This window comes from Oncorhynchus tshawytscha, linkage group LG08 (genome assembly GCF_018296145.1).
Source record: "Oncorhynchus tshawytscha isolate Ot180627B linkage group LG08, Otsh_v2.0, whole genome shotgun sequence".
In the NCBI taxonomy this organism is placed as follows: Eukaryota; Metazoa; Chordata; class Actinopteri; order Salmoniformes; family Salmonidae; genus Oncorhynchus; species Oncorhynchus tshawytscha.
The window spans coordinates 43184701-43202560 of record NC_056436.1 but is presented as its reverse complement, the minus strand read 5'-3'; the positions used below and the strand labels follow the sequence as shown (position 1 = coordinate 43202560).

Genomic DNA, 17860 nt, shown 5'->3' with positions numbered 1-17860 from the left:
AAAATGTCTAAGACTACAGTCACCCAAGTTGTAGACTGTTCTCTCTGCTACCACACGGCAAGCGGTACCGGAGAACCAACTCTAGGTCCAAAAGGCTCCATGACAGCTTCTACCCCCAAGCCAGAAGGTTACTGAACAATTAATGAAATGGCCACCCAGACAATTTGTATTGACACCCCCCTCCCCTTTGTTTTTACACTGCTGCTACTCTCTGTTTATTATCTATGCAGTCACTTTACCCCTACCTATGAACAAATTACATCGACTAACCTGTACCCCCCCACATTGACTCGGTACCCCCTGGGCCCACGAGTGGCGCAGCGGTCTAAGTCACTGCATCTCAGTGCAAGAGGCGTCATTACAGATCCTGGTTCGATTCCAGGCTGCATCACAACCGGCCGTGATTGGGAGTCACATAGGGTGGCGCACAACTGGCCCAGCGTAGTCTGGGTTTGGTCGTGGTAGGTCGTCATTGTAAATTGACTTGCCTAGTTAAATAAAAAGGTTACATTTAAAAATGTTAAATTGTTTTAAAAAAATAGCCATGTTATTGTTATTTGATTACTTAATTATTTAGCACATATTTTCGAGTGTTATAGCAAAGGGTCTGAATACTTATGTAAATAAGGTATTTCTGGGGGTTTTTAAAATACATTTGCAAAAATGTCTAAAAAACAGTTTTTGCTTAGTCATTATGGGGTATTGTGTATTGAAAATATTTATTGAATCAATTTTAGAATAAGGCTGTAAAGTAACAAAGTGTGGAAAAAGTCAAGGGCCCACAAAGCTCATCACTAAGCAAAGGACCCTGGGACTAAAGGGTAGGCAACAACATCTCCACCCCACTGATCCTCAACACTGGGGCCCCACAAGGGTGCGTTCTCAGCCCTCTCCTGTACTCCCCGTTCAGCCATGACTGCGTGGCCATGCACGCCTCCAACCCAATCATCAAGTTTGCAGACGACACTACAGTGGTAGGCTTGATTACCAACGACGAGACGGCCTACAGGGAGGAGGTGAGGGCCCTCGGAGTGTGGTGTCAGGAAAATAACCTCACACTCAACGTCAACAAAACAAAGGAGATGATCGTGGACTTCAGGAAACAGCAGAGGGAGCACCCCCCTATCCAAATCAATGGGACAGTAGTGGAGAAGGTGGAAAGTTTTAAGTTCCTCGGCGTACACATCACGGACAAACTGAAATGGTCCACCCACACAGACAGCGTGGTGAAGAAGGCGCAACAGCGCCTCTTCAACCTCAGGAGGCTAAAGAAATTTGGCTTGTCACCAAAAACACTCAAACTTTTACAGATGCACAATCGAGAGCATCCTGTCAGGCTGTATCACCACCTGGTTCGGCACCTGCTCCGCCCATAACCGTAAGGCTTTCCAGAGGGTAGTGAGGTCGGCACAACGCATTACCGGGGGAAAACGACATGCCCTCCAGGACACCTACACCACCCGATGTCACAGGAAGCCCAAAAAGATGATCAAGGACAACAACCACCTGAGCCACTGCCTGTTTACCCACTATCATCCAGAAGGCGAGGTCAGTACAGGTGCATCAAAGCAGGGTCCGAGAGACTGAAAAACAGCTTCTATCTCAAGGCCATCAGACTGTTAAACAGCCACCACTAACATTGAGTGGCTGCTGCCAACATACTGACTCAAATCTCTAGTCACTTTAATAATTAAAAAATTGGATGTAATAAATGTATCACTAGTCACTTTAAACAATGCCACTTCATATAATGTTTACATACCTTACGTTACTCATCTCATATGCATATACTGTACTCTATACCATCTACTGACGTTCGGCCATTGCTCATCCATATATTTATATGTACATATTCTTATTCATTCCTTTATACTTGTGTGCAAAAAGGTACTTGTTAGATATTACTGCATGGTCAGAACTAGAAGCACAAGCATTTTGCTACACTCGCATTAACATCTGCTAACCATGTGTATGTGATCAATAACATTTGATGTCTGTTGACAATATAATGGCATAATGATCCACAGTGGGTGAAGGTCAGAGCCACATCTCTTTATTTGACTCTGGCAAAGGTGTTTTATTGTGCTGCAGCCATAGAAATCCACCATGAGTTTAATTGCCAGGGTTAGAGGCCCATTAAGCCCCTTCTACAGATTCTATTTATATGGCTGCATCCACGTCGCCCAAAAATTAAAGGTACAAGATGGCGCCAATAGACATGGTCGCCCTGTTCATGGCTCCTAAGCAACTTTGTTACAAGCATATCGCTACACCCGCAACAACATCTGCTAAACATGTGTATGCGATCAATACATTTGAAATTATTTGAACAATAAAAGATCCCCTGAATCAAAACCTTCTTTGAGCAGTTGTGTCTGTCACTTGTGTGTACTTAACCAGAGTGTACGTTTATGTTTAGTGCGCGATGACAGACCAAACATTCAGGGGTTTTTTTCCCTTCTCTTCTGGGTTTTCTCCCAAACATTCTGTGTTAATTTGCCACCAGCATCATCACATCTGCGCTTCTGCCAAAATTTCACACAGCAGATGTCAGGACTCATGGTTGGAGCAGAGTAACAAACACAGCAGACAGACTGTGCATGTTTCCCATGCTCATACTACTGCATGCCCAATACATTACTTATTTCTAAGTATACTGAACAAAAATAAACGCAACATGTAAAGTGTTGGTATCATGTTTCATGAGCTGAAATAAAAGATCCCAGAAATTTCCATACGCATAAAAAACATACTTCTCTCAAATTTTGGGCGCAAATTTATTTACATCCCTGTTATTGAGCATTTCTCCTGTGCCAAGATAATCCATCCAGCCAGGTGTTGCATATCAAGAATCTGATTAAACAGAATGCTAATTATACAGGTGCACCTTGTGCTGGGGACAGTTAAAGGCCACTTTAAAATGTGCAGCTTTGTCTCACAAAACAATGCCACAGATGTCTCAAGTTGAGGGAGCGTGCAATTGGCAGCTGATGAAACTGGGTTTACACAACTGAAGAATTTCTTCAAACTGTCAGAAACTGTCTCAGGGAAGCTCATTTGCATGCTCGTTGTCCTCACCAGGGTCTTGACCTGTAGCGTCGCTAGCTGACGTCAACGTTGTGAACAGAGTAACCCATGGTAGTGTTGGGGTAATGGTATGGGCAGGCATAACCTACGGACAACGAACACAATTGCATTTTATCGATGGCAATTTTAATGCACAGAGATACCGTGACAAGATCCTGAGGCCCATTGTCGTGCCATTCATCTGCAGCCATCACCACGTTTCAGCATATAATGCACAGCCCCATGTCTCAAGGATCTGTACACAATTCCTGGAAGCTGAAAATATCCCAGTTCTTCCATGGCCTGCATTCTCCCCAGACACGTCACCCATTGAGCACGTTTGGGATGCGCTGGATCGACGTGTACGACAGCATGTTCCAGTTCCCGCCAATATCCAGCAACTTCGCACAGCCATTGAAGAGTGAGACAACATTCCACAGGTCACAATCAACAGCGTGATCAACTCTATGCGAAGGAGATTTGTGTCACGCTGCATGAGACAAATGGTGGTCACACCAGATACTGATTGGGTATCTGATCCATGCCACCTTTTTTTTTAAGGTATCTGTGATCAACAGATGCATATCTGTATTCCCAGGCATGCAAAATCCATAGATTAGGGCCTAATGAATTTATTTTAAATTGACTGACTTCCTTATATGGAACTGTAACTCAGTAAAATCTCTGAAATGGTTGCATGTTGCGTTTATATTTTTGTTCAGTGTAGTATGCTAGTGACCGTCCGTTGACCTGAAGAAAGGTCATAGGTAAAGCAAGTGAATTAAAGGTGAAGCAACAGGGCAAGGTGCACAGGGGGTGGGGGCCCTGGGTGTACATTTTGGTTTTGCCCTAGCACTACACAGCTGATTCAAATAACCAACTCATCCTCAAGCTTTGATTATTTGAATCAGCTGTGTAGTGCTTCAACCAAAACGTGGATAATTTTTTATTTATTCTCATTATAACCCATATATGATCATTATAGTCTAAAGACCAGCTTTCCCATGAGCTCCATTTCAGACACCCACCAGTTGGCAGACAGAACTCATGAGCTGCAGGAACGGGAGGATGGTGAGTACTGCAACCCACAACACTGACAGCTCGTGTTCATATACAGTGGCATTATTAAGCCATTCAAATTCAGTGGAAGGAAAGAGAAGATAAGCGGAGTGGGCGGGGAACCGTTGAGTGAAGCTAGCATGGGCCTGGGAGCTGAACAGGGACTAAATTTGGGGAAAGCGGAATTTTATGCAAATCTTCCCCGATATCGCAGCGTGAGTGACCAATCGAAGCTCGCCATAACTTTCAGCCCCTACTGGATTTGCTGACAATGGCTGTTGATACCAAGCTCTACCTAGGTTGCTTGCTAGCACCCCCATGAAGGTGAAGCTAGCATGGCTAGCCGAGTGCCACTAGTACAGTCTATCTTGGCCGTGAGGCTTACAGAGCAAACTCGGTGAAGGAGCTCTCTCCTCATTGGCTGAGCGAGTGTGGAGTTCGGTGAGGTGGGAGACAATCGAGTGGCCTTTCTTCTTTGTAGCTATTAATTTACAGGCCAATACACTGCTGCATGTCTACAATGGATGCCGATGCACAGGATCTGTGTCATGGCCCAAGTTAGATGAGATAATTATCACCGCAAGTGAAAGTGGTCAAGAGGTCAACAGGCTTAACTTGAAAGTGGTCAAGAGGTCAACAGGCTTAACTTGACTATAAATAAACATGTTTTTTGGGATTGCAGCCCTACTTTAGGGCCAAGTTACCCCAGATGACCACTGACTGACCAGCTGGTTTTGAGTGTGCCCCATGTATCACATTACAGAGCAGAATATTATATAAAATGTCCTCATGTCAGCATATTCTCTATCACTCTTTAATAACCATGTCCCTTCCCATCTCCCATACTCAATGGACTCAAGATAATTAATTAATGATATGCATTTCTGGCCAAAGATGTGCGAGAGAAACAATTCTCCCAGTTACTGAAATCAAACACCATCCCACTCTGATTTATGTGCAAAACAAGATTTGTACCTAATTTACTGTCTACCCGATTTAAAAAAAAATAGCAATTGTTAATGACAAAGGGAACGCAGAACATCTGAATTCAGGAAAAGATGTTCAGGTGAATGAACTTCAGCCTTTATCAAGTCTTGCAGTAGGAGTGGCCAGGTGTCATGTGGTGTTTGTTCCACTATCTATAAACGTCAAGATAGGTTCACCAGCCTATGGAAAGCAGCGCGTTATGACAGGCAAGGTATTTGTCTTGCAGTCTTCGACGATTAAGAACTTCAGTAGAATAAGTTTGAAATGGTTTCTGTAAATAGAGTATAGGTTGCACAGCTGTGTAAATAAAAACGAGCGCGTCAAGACTAGAGCAAAAATGGCCCTGAAGTTTTCCTAAATCGGATTTAACCCAGATCAGAATTTCCCGCTTCGGATTGTGACTGGAACGCGCTCGGATTTACCACCAAAAGCTGTCTTTCTTTAGACCCAACAGTACACATTTGCTTTGAAATACGTTTATTTAAGTTTTTTTTCCAAGAGTGGAGAATGCATCCTGGCAATTGTCGAATGAATGGAGGTGGTGGACTCGATGGTGGAGACGAATCCGTATTTGGGACGATCACGCTAGAGGATCTGGAATCTTTTTCGGAAGACCAGCTGTCAGATTCGGGCAATGGAAGTCTGGAAGAGGAGAGTGAGACGATGGAGGACGAAGGGCAGCAAGACCGATTGCTGCGCTACTGGCAGGACGCTGCTCGAGGACACCAAGTCGAAGTGCCTCGAGGTAAAGCATTTGGGATTTAGAGCACACACTGTGCAGTTCGAATTTAGAAAGTAGTGGATTTTGTATGGGCAATTATGTTGGGGCAATGCTATATGGACAGTATAAACAAAACGGTTGACACCGTTTATTGTGACAACAATTGTGCAAAGTTGGCTACTTTTGTTTTTATTCCCGTTTCATCGATTGACCTAGTTCTGCGTGAGAGATCTGCCGCGAACTCGAACTATTCCTGTAGTCGACGTCATCAGGGTGCCAGACGCTACTTTTTTTTCCACAAATAGACATACAGTGATCATCATTAACCTCTTAAACCATTGTCGACGTTGTTTAAACTCTCCGTCGATGTTGACGGCTGTCAAAACAGTGCATTGTGGGTAATGTGCTGTGTCCCAGCCAAGAAACGGGACACATTGTATCAGGGCTCAAGACAATGTATACATTCACAAAAACGGTACTATTGTCACTAGGCTAGTTAAGGAACACTGAAATGTATAAAATATGTATAATGTACTAGAGCTACATGAAATCCTAGGCTGTGAAATGCTAATGTCATGTGTGAAAATGAGGGGCTAGTCTAGTAAAATGAGTGCTTGTAGCAGCAACATGACAGATTTCACTTAAAGCCCCTGATCCTTTTGCCCCTCAACAAACCCTGATCCAACAGATTACCACTCTGCAAGCCATTTTGGCAGGCATCCGCATGCGGGGTCACTGTTCATATCTCTTCAACACATTATGCCAATGACATTTTAAGAAATGCATCGGTTAAGAAATAGTTTTCCTAACAAATCTTGAAGGTGGGAAAATGGTCTGGTGACAAGTCAGTGGAAAAACTCAATGGAAAAAGAGTTACATTTCAATAAAACTGTATTCATCCCTGAGGGACAATAATTTATGTGCATACAAGGAGAGGGAAATAGGACTGATCAGGGGTCAGTGAATGTTGAGGTCAAACCGCCCCCTATTCAAGATTTACCGTTAGGTTGTAATGTTATCAGTGGGGAGTGTTTGTTTTCGCGGGGATGACAGGCATGGATAGTTTTGATAAAAGAAAATTCCACTTAAAAAAACAAACATTTACAGAGCCTCTGCAGTACCTCTGCTGACTCCTGTTTGAATACCCCAGCTGAAAAAAATAATAATGCAGAATTGAACAGTAATAGCTGAAAAATGGGCCAAATTTAGCCTGTGGATGGTTTTACCCCCCAAGTTGAGCCAATAAAAAAAAACACCTGGAAATCAGATCCAGGTGATTTTTATTTAAGACATCTGTTCAAGTATTCCCATGCATAATAGAAAGAAACGTGATCGTATACAAATGTAAGCAAGGTTTGAAATTGTTTTTGTCAAACATATTTTGGTCTTCTTGAGGTCAATTTGCCATCATGTTCCTGCCGCCCGACCATCCTCAAGGAAAAGGAGGGAGGGGGGAATAAAAACATATCGGCCCGTGGCTGAATCTAGTTGATGATCCCTGCCACACAGCCTACAAAAATCCCAGGTTGAAAGACACTGTTCTGTTCTGGAGAATGTGAATATGTAGTCCTGAATTGAACACCCCTGTAAGGTTAACATGAGGCAACAACACTGAGTGACCCAATTTCCCCTGTCTGCATGTACAGTAAAACAAAGGACAGGCCCCCTATTGCACACACAAGCCAGATGGCTGGCTGTACTGCAACCCCGATTTGTACCCAAAACTGCTTATATTTCTGAAAGGAAACGGAGCAAAATTGTGCCTGACCTACTAGGTCGTCTGGAATGCAGACTGTGTTTGCAGCAGGCAGCAAAATGACAGAGGGCTGAAAGGGTACACCCAGACTGGGCTGTCTATGCTGCTGTCCCCAGAGCAAAGTCAAAACCTCTGAGCCTAAATAGTACTACTGCTGTTCAGTCTACATTCTAGGTATCCCCTCCACTACAGTCCAGTAGAAAAGTATGTATGTTCAGTAGGGAACACGCCAGAGTCGAGCCAAAACCTCTGAGCATGACTAGTATCACTGTTTTATCTCAATTCTAGCAATTCAATCCTGCAGTCGGGTTGTGTTCAGTAGGGCACACTACTAAAACATTATTGGACATATCCACAGCCCCTCTGTGTTTTTGAGTTGGTTTTCTCAAATGTATTGCCTAATGAACACAACTAGGGCTGCGCGATATCAAATGAATTAGATTAATTCTAATGTATGTTTTGACACTATATTCCAAAAGCCTATTGTAAGAATAAAGTTTTATTTTATGAGCGTTTATGTTCACTTGTTGTCTTTTTGGTCATCTTTTTTGCGTCTTCTGTGCAATAGCTTGTAGGCTGTGTACCTTCCAATTTTCTCTCTCTCTCACTCACACACACACACCAAGCCACTTACAGAAAAACAGATGAGAGATCACTTTTTCCTCTCTGACAAGCGGATTGAACTCGCTATTTGCATTTGAGGTTTGGTCCAACAGAAAATCGGTCATATAGAAACAAACACATTGAGACATTTTACTGTAATAAAGAATTCAACCTTTTTATGTTTCAACTCCTCAAATTGCGAGTAGAACAGACACTACTAAAAACTAGTATGAATGAACATAGATTCTGGAAAATATATGCTTGGTTTGTCTCGTGCGGTTCCGCTAGCAGCATTTTAGCAGAAGACTGTTATTCTAGCTGTCTAGTCTGTTTTATAGATGATCGATAAGCATAAAACACAATTATATAAAGGAATTGGCAACTCTCATTCGGAGAAAGGTAGGCCACTTGATTTCACATCTGAAGAAAGTGGACAAGCATGCTTTTCAAACAGTTGGAGACAGAAGGATGTGTTCATAACAATGCAACTGTTCTACCTTTGTTAGCAAATAGATCCAAGTTGGCTAAACTTGAAGTATAAACAATTTAGCTGGCTACTCACTAGCACGTGTGTTTGATACCTGTGTCTATTTTCTAATGCCTGCTACAAGAAGTTAGTCATTATTATTGAATGTGCATTATGCATGGTTCTGGGAAAATTTAATGCATTTTTCATAGGCTTATATTTAGCCCTCAACTATAAAACCCACTCATTTAATTATTCTATGTATAATTTCACAAGCTCTGATTAGAGATTATTGCTGACTGTCAAATGCAGTGTATTTGACCTTTTAAATTGTACAAGAAAGCTTATTTAGAGAAACACTACATGACAAAGTATTGAACATCTCATTCCAAAATCATGGGCATTAATATGGAGTTGCCCCCCCCCCTTTGCTGCTATAACAGCCTCCACTCTTCTGGGAAGGCTTTCCACTAGATGTTGGAACATTGCTGCAGGGACTTGCTTACATTCAACCACAAGAGCATTAGTGAGGTCGGGCACTGATGTAGGGCGATTAGGCCTGGTTCGCAGTCGGCGTCCAATTTATCCTGGAGGTGTTCGATGGGGTTGAGGTCAGGGCTCTGTGCAGGCCAGTCAAGTTCTTCCACACTAATCTCAACAAACCATTTTCTGTATGGATCTTGCTTGGTGCATGGAGGCATTGTTATGCTGAAACAGGAAAGGGCTTTCTCCCAAACTGTTGCCACAGAGTTGGAAGCACAGAATCATCTAGAATGTCATTGTATGCTGTAGGGTTAAGATTTCCCTTCACTGGAACTAACGCGCCCTAGCCCGAACCATGAAAAACAGCCCCAGACCATTAACCCTCTGCCACCAAACTTTACAGTTGGCCTATGCATTGGGGCAGGTAGCGTACTCCTGGCATCCGCCAAACCCAGATTTGTCCATCGTACTGCCAGATGGTGAAGCGTGATACAACGCGTTTCCACTGCTCCAGAGTCCAATAGCGGCAAGCTTTACACCACTCCAGCCGACACTTGGTATTGCGCATGGTGATAGGCTTGTGGTGCGGCTGCTCTGCCATTTTATGAAGCTCCCGACTAACAGTTCTTGTGCTGACGTTGCTTCCAGAGGCAGTTAGGAACTCGGTAGTGAGTGTTGCAACCCACCACTTCAGCACTCGGTGGTCTCATTCTGTGAGCTTGTGTGGCCTACCACTTTGCGGCTGAGCCATTGTTACTCCTACACATTTCCACTTCACAATAACAGCACTTAGAGTTGACCGGGGCAGCTCTATCAGAGCAGAAATTTGATGAACTGACTTGATGGAAAGGTGGCATCCAATGACGGTGCCACGGTGTTCTTCAGTAAGGCCATTCTACTGCCAATGTTTGTCTATGGAGATTGCATGGCATTGTGCTCAATTTTATACAACTGTCAGCTGTGGCTAAAATAGCCAAATCCAGTCATTTGAAGGGGTGTCTACATAATTTTGTATATATCGGGAATCGCCCATAAGTCAGAAAAAAATAAAATAAAATAAAGATATGATTATTAGGCCATATCACCCAGCCCTAAACACAACCCAGATTGAAGTAGGCTTGTGTCAAAGCCACAGGTTAGAAATTAATGCCCTTTTGTTTGGATGTGTAGGCTGCTGAACACTGAGTTATGGTATGCTGCTTATAGAGTTCCAGTTGGCTGGGACTCCTGCCTGTTCCCTCTCTCCTCTGACTAATTAACTTGAGACTTAGCATGGAGCCGCCGTTGAGGCATTAAAAGGCTTAACAGATAAGCTATAGCCTAACCTGATCTGGTTAAGGGAAAGCTTGGGCTATTAAATCCTGTCCTGAAATACTGTGGGTTACAATGTTGTACAGTAAACCTCTGCCCACTCCCCCACTCGCTCTTGGGCTTTGAATGGTGCTCAAAAGGTGTTTTAGTCAATTTATTAAGATCTTCCCGTCTGTGTCCATTGTAATACCACCATAGTAAAACACTGACAGACTACACTTTGGTTTGCGCAACACTCGATTGAAGGAGTTTCTGAACTGTACATAGAAATGTCAATAAACATATTTCCACTAATAAAGATTAGGCTATACTGTACTATAGCCTAGCACTCATGTGAACAATACCCCTTCATACACTAGAGGTCATCTGTGTTTGAGAGATCTTTCACACTATTGGGCTGCAGACAGTTAGGCTTATGGTTACAAATGAAGGGAGAAGTTGAAACAGAGCTCACTCGTGGATTATTACGCTAATCTAGTATAACATTTGGTTTTGTATTCAGTTAGTACACCATGTATTCGTTCAGATCTCATTTTAGAATTACTGTTCTCTACCCTGACACTTGTTTAAACCATATCTGATGGAATTACCAAATTTTCAAAAATTGCAATTGCAATAAGCACCACCCAATAGCAATTAGATATCTGATACGACTCGTGCAGCCGTACAGTATTTAGTCAAATATGGTATATAGGGCCCAGCCCTATTCTCTCGTGTTATTGGGCACTGGGCATGATTGTAATCCAGCCCTCTAGTAAATTGTGACGAGCTCACAAAACTCTGTTTTGGATGAGACTGGCTTTATGACCAACATTATCCTATTTACACTTTGTAGCCAATTTTGACACTAGAATGAATGTTTCTGACTCATGTCTGCAGGTAGCCTAGCAGTTAAGAGTGTTGGGCCAGTTCAAATTCCCGAGCCGACTAGGCGAAAATTCTGTCTGTGCCCTTGAGCAAGGCACTTAACCCTAATTGCTCCTGTATGTCGGCAGGTTGCCTAGTGGTTAGAACGTTGGCCCAGTAACTGAAATGTTGCTAGATCGAATCCCTGAGCTGACAAGGTAAAAAAAAAATTGTTCTGCCCCTGAACAAGGAAGTTAACCCACTGTTCCTAGGCCATCATTGTAAATAAGAATTTGTTCTGACTTGCCTAGTTAAATAAAAAATAAGTCACTCTGGATAAGAGCATCTGCTAAATAACAAATAAAATATATATGCTGTTTTTAAACCAGAGAAGTTGGTTCTAAGGGGCACTTAAAGAAACAATGACCCTCCTTATCAAACATATTAGGGGACAGTCATAATGAGTCACCCATGTATGATCATGCACATCACCCCACCATCTTAGTCATCTACTGGCCATCTGCTCTCTATTGAAGTTGTAGGCCTAATGTGTTGAAATGACAATAGAGCCATTAGCCGATACCTTATCTGCTACAAATAGTTGGAGTGGGATACATTGCCGCACATGCAACTAAATAGTTTTGCTGTGCGACATGGAGTAAATCCTATATTAAATTACTTTTTAGTTATTGTAAGGCTTTGCTGTACCATTATTTCCAGAGCACAGATTTATTAGCGCCATGCTTGCACCATTAATGCAGCAAACTGCCGGTTTCTAAAGATCTGACCCATATTACCGGCGTAATGGTTCTTCCTCTGTCATGGGGAATTATAAAATAATCTACTTCTATGCAAATGTTGATGAGTACAATAAAAAGTGCTACATGGAAGGGAAACACATTTTCATGGCTTTACAGATGATGACGTCAGCCCCAAAAAAAGCTAAATAACTCAATGCATGCACACTTCTATTGAATATGCATTCACCTGTATTGAGAATAGGCCTATGATACATCTGGATTTACCCAGTTTATCAGTTTTATAGGCTTGGGTGGTATAATACACACACAATATACTTTTATTTATTTATAGCTACTTTAAGTAAATACCTGCAGTCAACTTATGCAAGCCTAAAGAAGATTGCATTCTTCATTTCACCGGTCACATTAGGAAGTTTACCTGTAGTTCCCAGTCAGTGGTATTTGTTTAAGCACACAACGACGAGAGAACGGCGCCTTGCATGTCACTCACTGTTGTGCAGCATGCGCCAGGTGACGTAGTTAATATCGTAACTTAAACTAAGTTACCTGCCTAAAGTGTTCTAAATGCCCTGCAGTTGTGCATTTGGTTTGCTAATTTAGTAGCTAGTTAGCTATCATGCTAAGTGGTGAGCTTCTTCCCAAATCAAGCTTTGTTTGGTAACAGTAGAGAAACCCCTCCTGAATCAAGAGCCTTGATGTCTAATTGTTTTGTGCATGCAGCAAACTGAGTAGCATTTTTGTTGTTACTTGTATATTTTATGAGCTGGGATGTCTGTCCTGCAAATACTTTAGGTCAGAACTGTAAAAAGTTTCCAATGCGCTCATTAGCATTCTCTATTGGATTTTACATGTACTTGTTAGCATTGCTAACCTTCGGATTCCAGAGGCTGTCGGGTATGAAATTAGTGCCCCTTGTGTTCAGTGCCGGTATTGCAAAACATCCCGGGATGACACAAGGTCGATATGAAGGTATGACAATCTGGATACTGCCCAAGCCTACTGTAGACTAAACACTATAGGCCAGCGGTTCCCAAACTATTTTGACCCACGACCCCAATTTGATATCTGAAAATTCTCACGACCCCAACCATGTGAAATGTAATTAATGTAATTAACAACCAATATTTACTTTTTGATTTGGGGTAATGGCCATCAATTGAAAAACTAACATTATTTCTGATTGTCTTCTCAACTCACCGTCACATACTTTTAAATGTGGGGCTATGACAGTCAATTGGAAATTAGTCTGGCGTTACATCTAACATGGATCGATATTTGATTTTAATGCAGGCGAGCACACTGAATCCAGCTTCACACAGATATGAGCTGGCGATGGGTACCATGAGTTTTATGGTGCTTTCAAGACAACTGGGAACACAAGGTCAAATCATGACGTCACTGATCTTCAGGTCGGAAAGTCGGAGCTCTAAAATGAGGCCAGAGTTGAATGACTGTTCAAAAGATTTTTCCCACAGCTAGTTTCCTTTCTCCCGAGTTCCCAGTTGTCTTGAACACTCATTAGTTTCCCATTAGTTTTGACCGCTGCATTAAAGCACGGAGGGAGGCGGCAGGTATTCCCTTTGAATCAAACACAAACTCCTAAGTGACCAGTGAATACGTTGTCAGCAGCATTCGGCCACTTGACAGTTCGATTTCACTTAACGGCATGTCAACTGAGCCATGATCATAGTCAAGCGGTTTGGGAAGTAGGTACCAAAATGCTCTTTCAAGCTTTGGAGGCGAGCAGTCATTACTCATGTGGGAAACTTACTGATGCTGTTTTCTGTTATAAACATGCACAGCCGAGGGAAGGGAGGCATTGTTCGCTAGTGTGTGGATTCAGAGCATAGCAGGCCTAGCCGTTCACCGTGGGAATGATTCAAGTGATCTAATTTTATCTTTCAAATTTGAATAATTTATTAGATTAAGGTTCACCACACAAAATTGTCTCTCAAAATCATGTATATATTTCCCTTCAGGATTTTGGAAATTCTCCCGCGACCCCATTTTTATATCGGACGACCCCTAGTTTGGGAATGGCGACTATAGTCTATAGACTGCAATAGGAAACCAATACTTCTTGTACTACTACTAGCTACAGTCATGCCATAGGGGTCTATATTTCAGCACCTTGGCCTCTGCCTCAACTAGTTTGACCTCTTAGGCAGGTTGGCAGACAACACAACGTTTTTCTGAATCTATGGAGCCCAAGTCAGGATCGGAAATGTAAGAAAATGGGGTGTTTTGTTAGTAGCACTACAGCATTGTCATCAAGCATACAGCTTAACTCCACATTTGTTGTGCTTGAAGTTCGGGTTGCAAAATTCCCCACTCTTACCCAAAAACATGAAGGTCCTGGACTATGACGACCCTACTAGAAGCAACTCGATAAAAATGAACCAAGTCTGTTTTTATCTCAAACAGACATGGCCGAGCCCATCCAGCAGATCACCAGCAACAACAATGGACAACACGACCGGGAGCGTGTGCCCTTCACCCTCATCACTCATAAGGAGAAGGCAAGTCTATCTTCTGACAAATTCACCAACGAACAATATCTACTTTGCCAGCCCAGCAATAAGACTCATTGTAAAATGTGTGGTCCTGTTTGGCTGCAGGGATCACACATACTAAAAATGTATGTTACACTAAGTCTGCTAATTTTATAAACGTTTTATTATTGGACAATTCACTAAATTCTAGGCAATTGTCACACGCTTTGCAGAAAACAGATGTACACTAACAGTGAAATGCTTACTTACAGGTACATTTCCAACAATGAAGAGTTAAAGAGAAAAGCCAAAATAGTGACACCGAGGAATACAGCAAATGTGTAAAAAAATAACATGGCTATAGCTAAGGAGCAGAAAATAAGTTACATAGAGGCAGTACTAGTACCAAGTTGATGTGCAGGGATACAAGCTAACTGAGGTAGCTATGTACTGTACATTTACAATACCGGTCAAAAGTTTGGACACCTACTTATTCAAGGGTTTTGATTCATTGTTTTACTATTTTATACATTGTAGAATACTAGTAAAGACATCAACTATGAAATAACAAATGGAATCATGTAGTAAAGTGTTAAACAAATAAAAATATATTTTGATATTCTTCAAAGTAGCCATCCTTTGTCATTGACAGCTTTGCAAACTCTCTCAACCAGTTTAGCCTGGAATGCTTTTCCAACAGTCTTGAAGGAGTTCCCACATATGCTGAGCACTTGTTGGCTGCTTTTCCTTCACTCTGCGGTTCAACTCATCCAAATTGGGTTGAGGCCGGGTCATCTGTGGAGGCCGGGTCATCTGATCCCTCTTGGTCAAATATCCCTTACACAGCCTTGAGGTGTGTTTTTGGTTATTGTCCTGTTGAAAAAAATGTTAGTCCCACTAAGCCCAAAACAGATGGGGTTGCTGCGGTAGCCATGCTGGTTAAGTGTGCCTTGAACTCTAAATAAATCACAGACAGTACCACCAGCAAAGCACACCCACACCACCTCCTCCAAGATTCACGGTGTCCTCAGTTGCAACACTTACTACCGAGTTCCAATCTGCCTCTGGAGCAATATCAGCACAATAACTGTTCGTCGGGAAATCCATGAAATGGGTCTCCATGGCTGAGCACACAAGCCTAAGATGCAATGTCAAGTTTCGGCTGGAGTGGTGTAAAGCTCGCCGCCATTACTCAGTACTTTGTTGAAGCACCTTTTGCAGCGATTACAGCCTCAAGTCTTCTTGGCACACCTGTATTTGGGGAGTTTCTGCCATTCTTCTCTGCAGATCCTCTCAAGCTCTGTCAGATTGGATGGGGAGCATCGCTGCACAGCTATTTTCATGTCTCAGATGTTTGATCAGGTTCAAGTCGGTCTCTGGCTGGGCCACTCGATGGGTTATTAGCAATTGCGGGCGGGTGAACAAACCGCTGAACCACGCATCATTAATAGTGACTCAGCCAAATCCATGAGCCTGAGCCTTTGTCTGTCTATACAGTGTGGGGACGTGCTTTATGAGAAACGCCACTATGAGAAGGCCCACTGGGCGTGTATCACGGTTCACGAGGACACCTACGAGCAGAGCATCTGTTACGGTTTCATGAAGCTCATGAGATACATCTGCCAGCAGAACTCCTCAGGTGAGTCCAAAGCAGCCTTTACAGTTGTCATCGAGTCTTTATTCTTCAAACATCATCCTTGTTTAGCCAAATCTACTGCAGACTCTTGGTTGTTTGTGTCCTGTCCTTAGGTACCTACCTGGGTATGACCATCCCTATCCTGACGGTGATCCGCACGGACGAGAACCACTCTGTCTTGTCCAGTGACGTCACTGTGGCCTACTACCTGCCCACAGAATACCAAGCCCAGCCACCCCAGCCTTCTGACACTGAAATAAGCATTGACGAATGGCCTGCCACTACTGTATACACAAGGTTGGCGATTATGTTGTGCTGCCTGATACATTTTATGACAATACAATATGGAAGTAGATACATTAACATCAAATTGTAATCATTACTGGAGCCACTTTGTCAGTTTGAGGCATGAACAAGTTCAGTTTCTGGCAAACTGTTTCGGCCTGCAGTTAGCCAAGAAGTTAGCTTACTGGGAATCTCGGAACCAAATCGCATGTACGTAACTAGCTAGCTACTCTATTGGACACAAACATTTGTTAAGTCAGTCACGAGAGACTAACTAGCTAAAGTTATTGACATTATTTCAGTCAATCAGCCACCACTCCAACACTTTTTGTAGACATCATACAGTTGCTTCATGCTTCCAAATAAGACAAAGTGGCTCCAGTCGTGTTTCCATTTAGCCCATTGTGACATTCACTTTCATGGCATATTGTATTGGACAATCTCATTGGAATTTATACAGCAGAATGGGTAGGGAGGTTAAAATACCTTAAACGCACAGCTCCATTACTTGAATCAAATCTCATTAAATTCCTATGTGCCCCTTTCTCGCTCCAGGGCCTTCGCTGGTGCTACGAACGAGGTGACCATCATCAACGAGATTCGCACCATGGCGGAAGTGCTCGACTCCCCCGCCATATGCGTGAATGGCTCATTCATTGTCGCCGGCTACACAAACCCCGCGGCGGTAAACCGACAGAACGAGATTTGGTTCCTGGAGCAGCCTTGAGGGCCAGCCTGACCTTGACCTCTCCTCCTGAACTTGACCCACCCAACACCCCGTCCTTATCTGACCCTACCGATTCACCCCTAATGGAAACCCCTTCCCACTTTAGAAAGAGAAGAGACTTTGGGACTTTGCTGAAAAAGGTCCTTATTACCAGTTCTGAGCAAGGCTGCATCATTTGGGTCCATTAATCCTCTAGAGTCTAAACCTGGAAGGGGGGGTTTGGGGTTCTACTAAGCTAACATATGGAATTGTTTTAAGATGGTCATACAAAGGATCACTTAGATATTCGATTTTAGGACCCAAAAATATTAAATTAGTTGATGAAACATTGAATTTGGCCTTAATGCTATTAGCCCATAAACACATTGAATTACAGATTCAGACAGGGAAAAACATCTACTGGAAGTTTGTTTTGAAGTGTCTGTCTTATATCTGAGAGATGAGATCTAGAAACTAGAGGTCGACCGATTATGATTTTTCAACGCCGATACCGATTATTGGAGGACAAAAAAAAACGATACGATTAAATCGGACGATTTTTAAAATGTATTTGTAATAATGACAATTACAACAATACTGAATGAACACTTATTTTAACTTAATACAATACATCAATAAAATCAATTTAGCCTCAAGTAGATAATGAAACATGTTCAATTTG

At 42.6% G+C, this 17860-nt stretch overlaps 2 protein-coding genes across 4 annotated transcripts in view; one reads left to right on the top strand and one right to left on the bottom strand.

The window, feature by feature from the left end:
- The window catches only part of fancm (FA complementation group M), a 69088-nt gene that overhangs the window by 43244 nt on the left and 7984 nt on the right, over positions 1 to 17860 (bottom strand). The gene's annotated exons all lie outside the window — the stretch shown is intronic.
- Positions 5255 to 17332, top strand: LOC112256446 (heme-binding protein 1). Its single transcript, XM_024429717.2, has 5 exons — positions 5255 to 5857; positions 14484 to 14578; positions 16049 to 16190; positions 16301 to 16484; positions 17028 to 17332. Exons 1-5 carry the CDS (start codon positions 5620 to 5622, stop codon positions 17197 to 17199), a joined length of 831 nt encoding a protein of 276 aa, XP_024285485.1. The 5' UTR covers positions 5255 to 5619; the 3' UTR covers positions 17200 to 17332.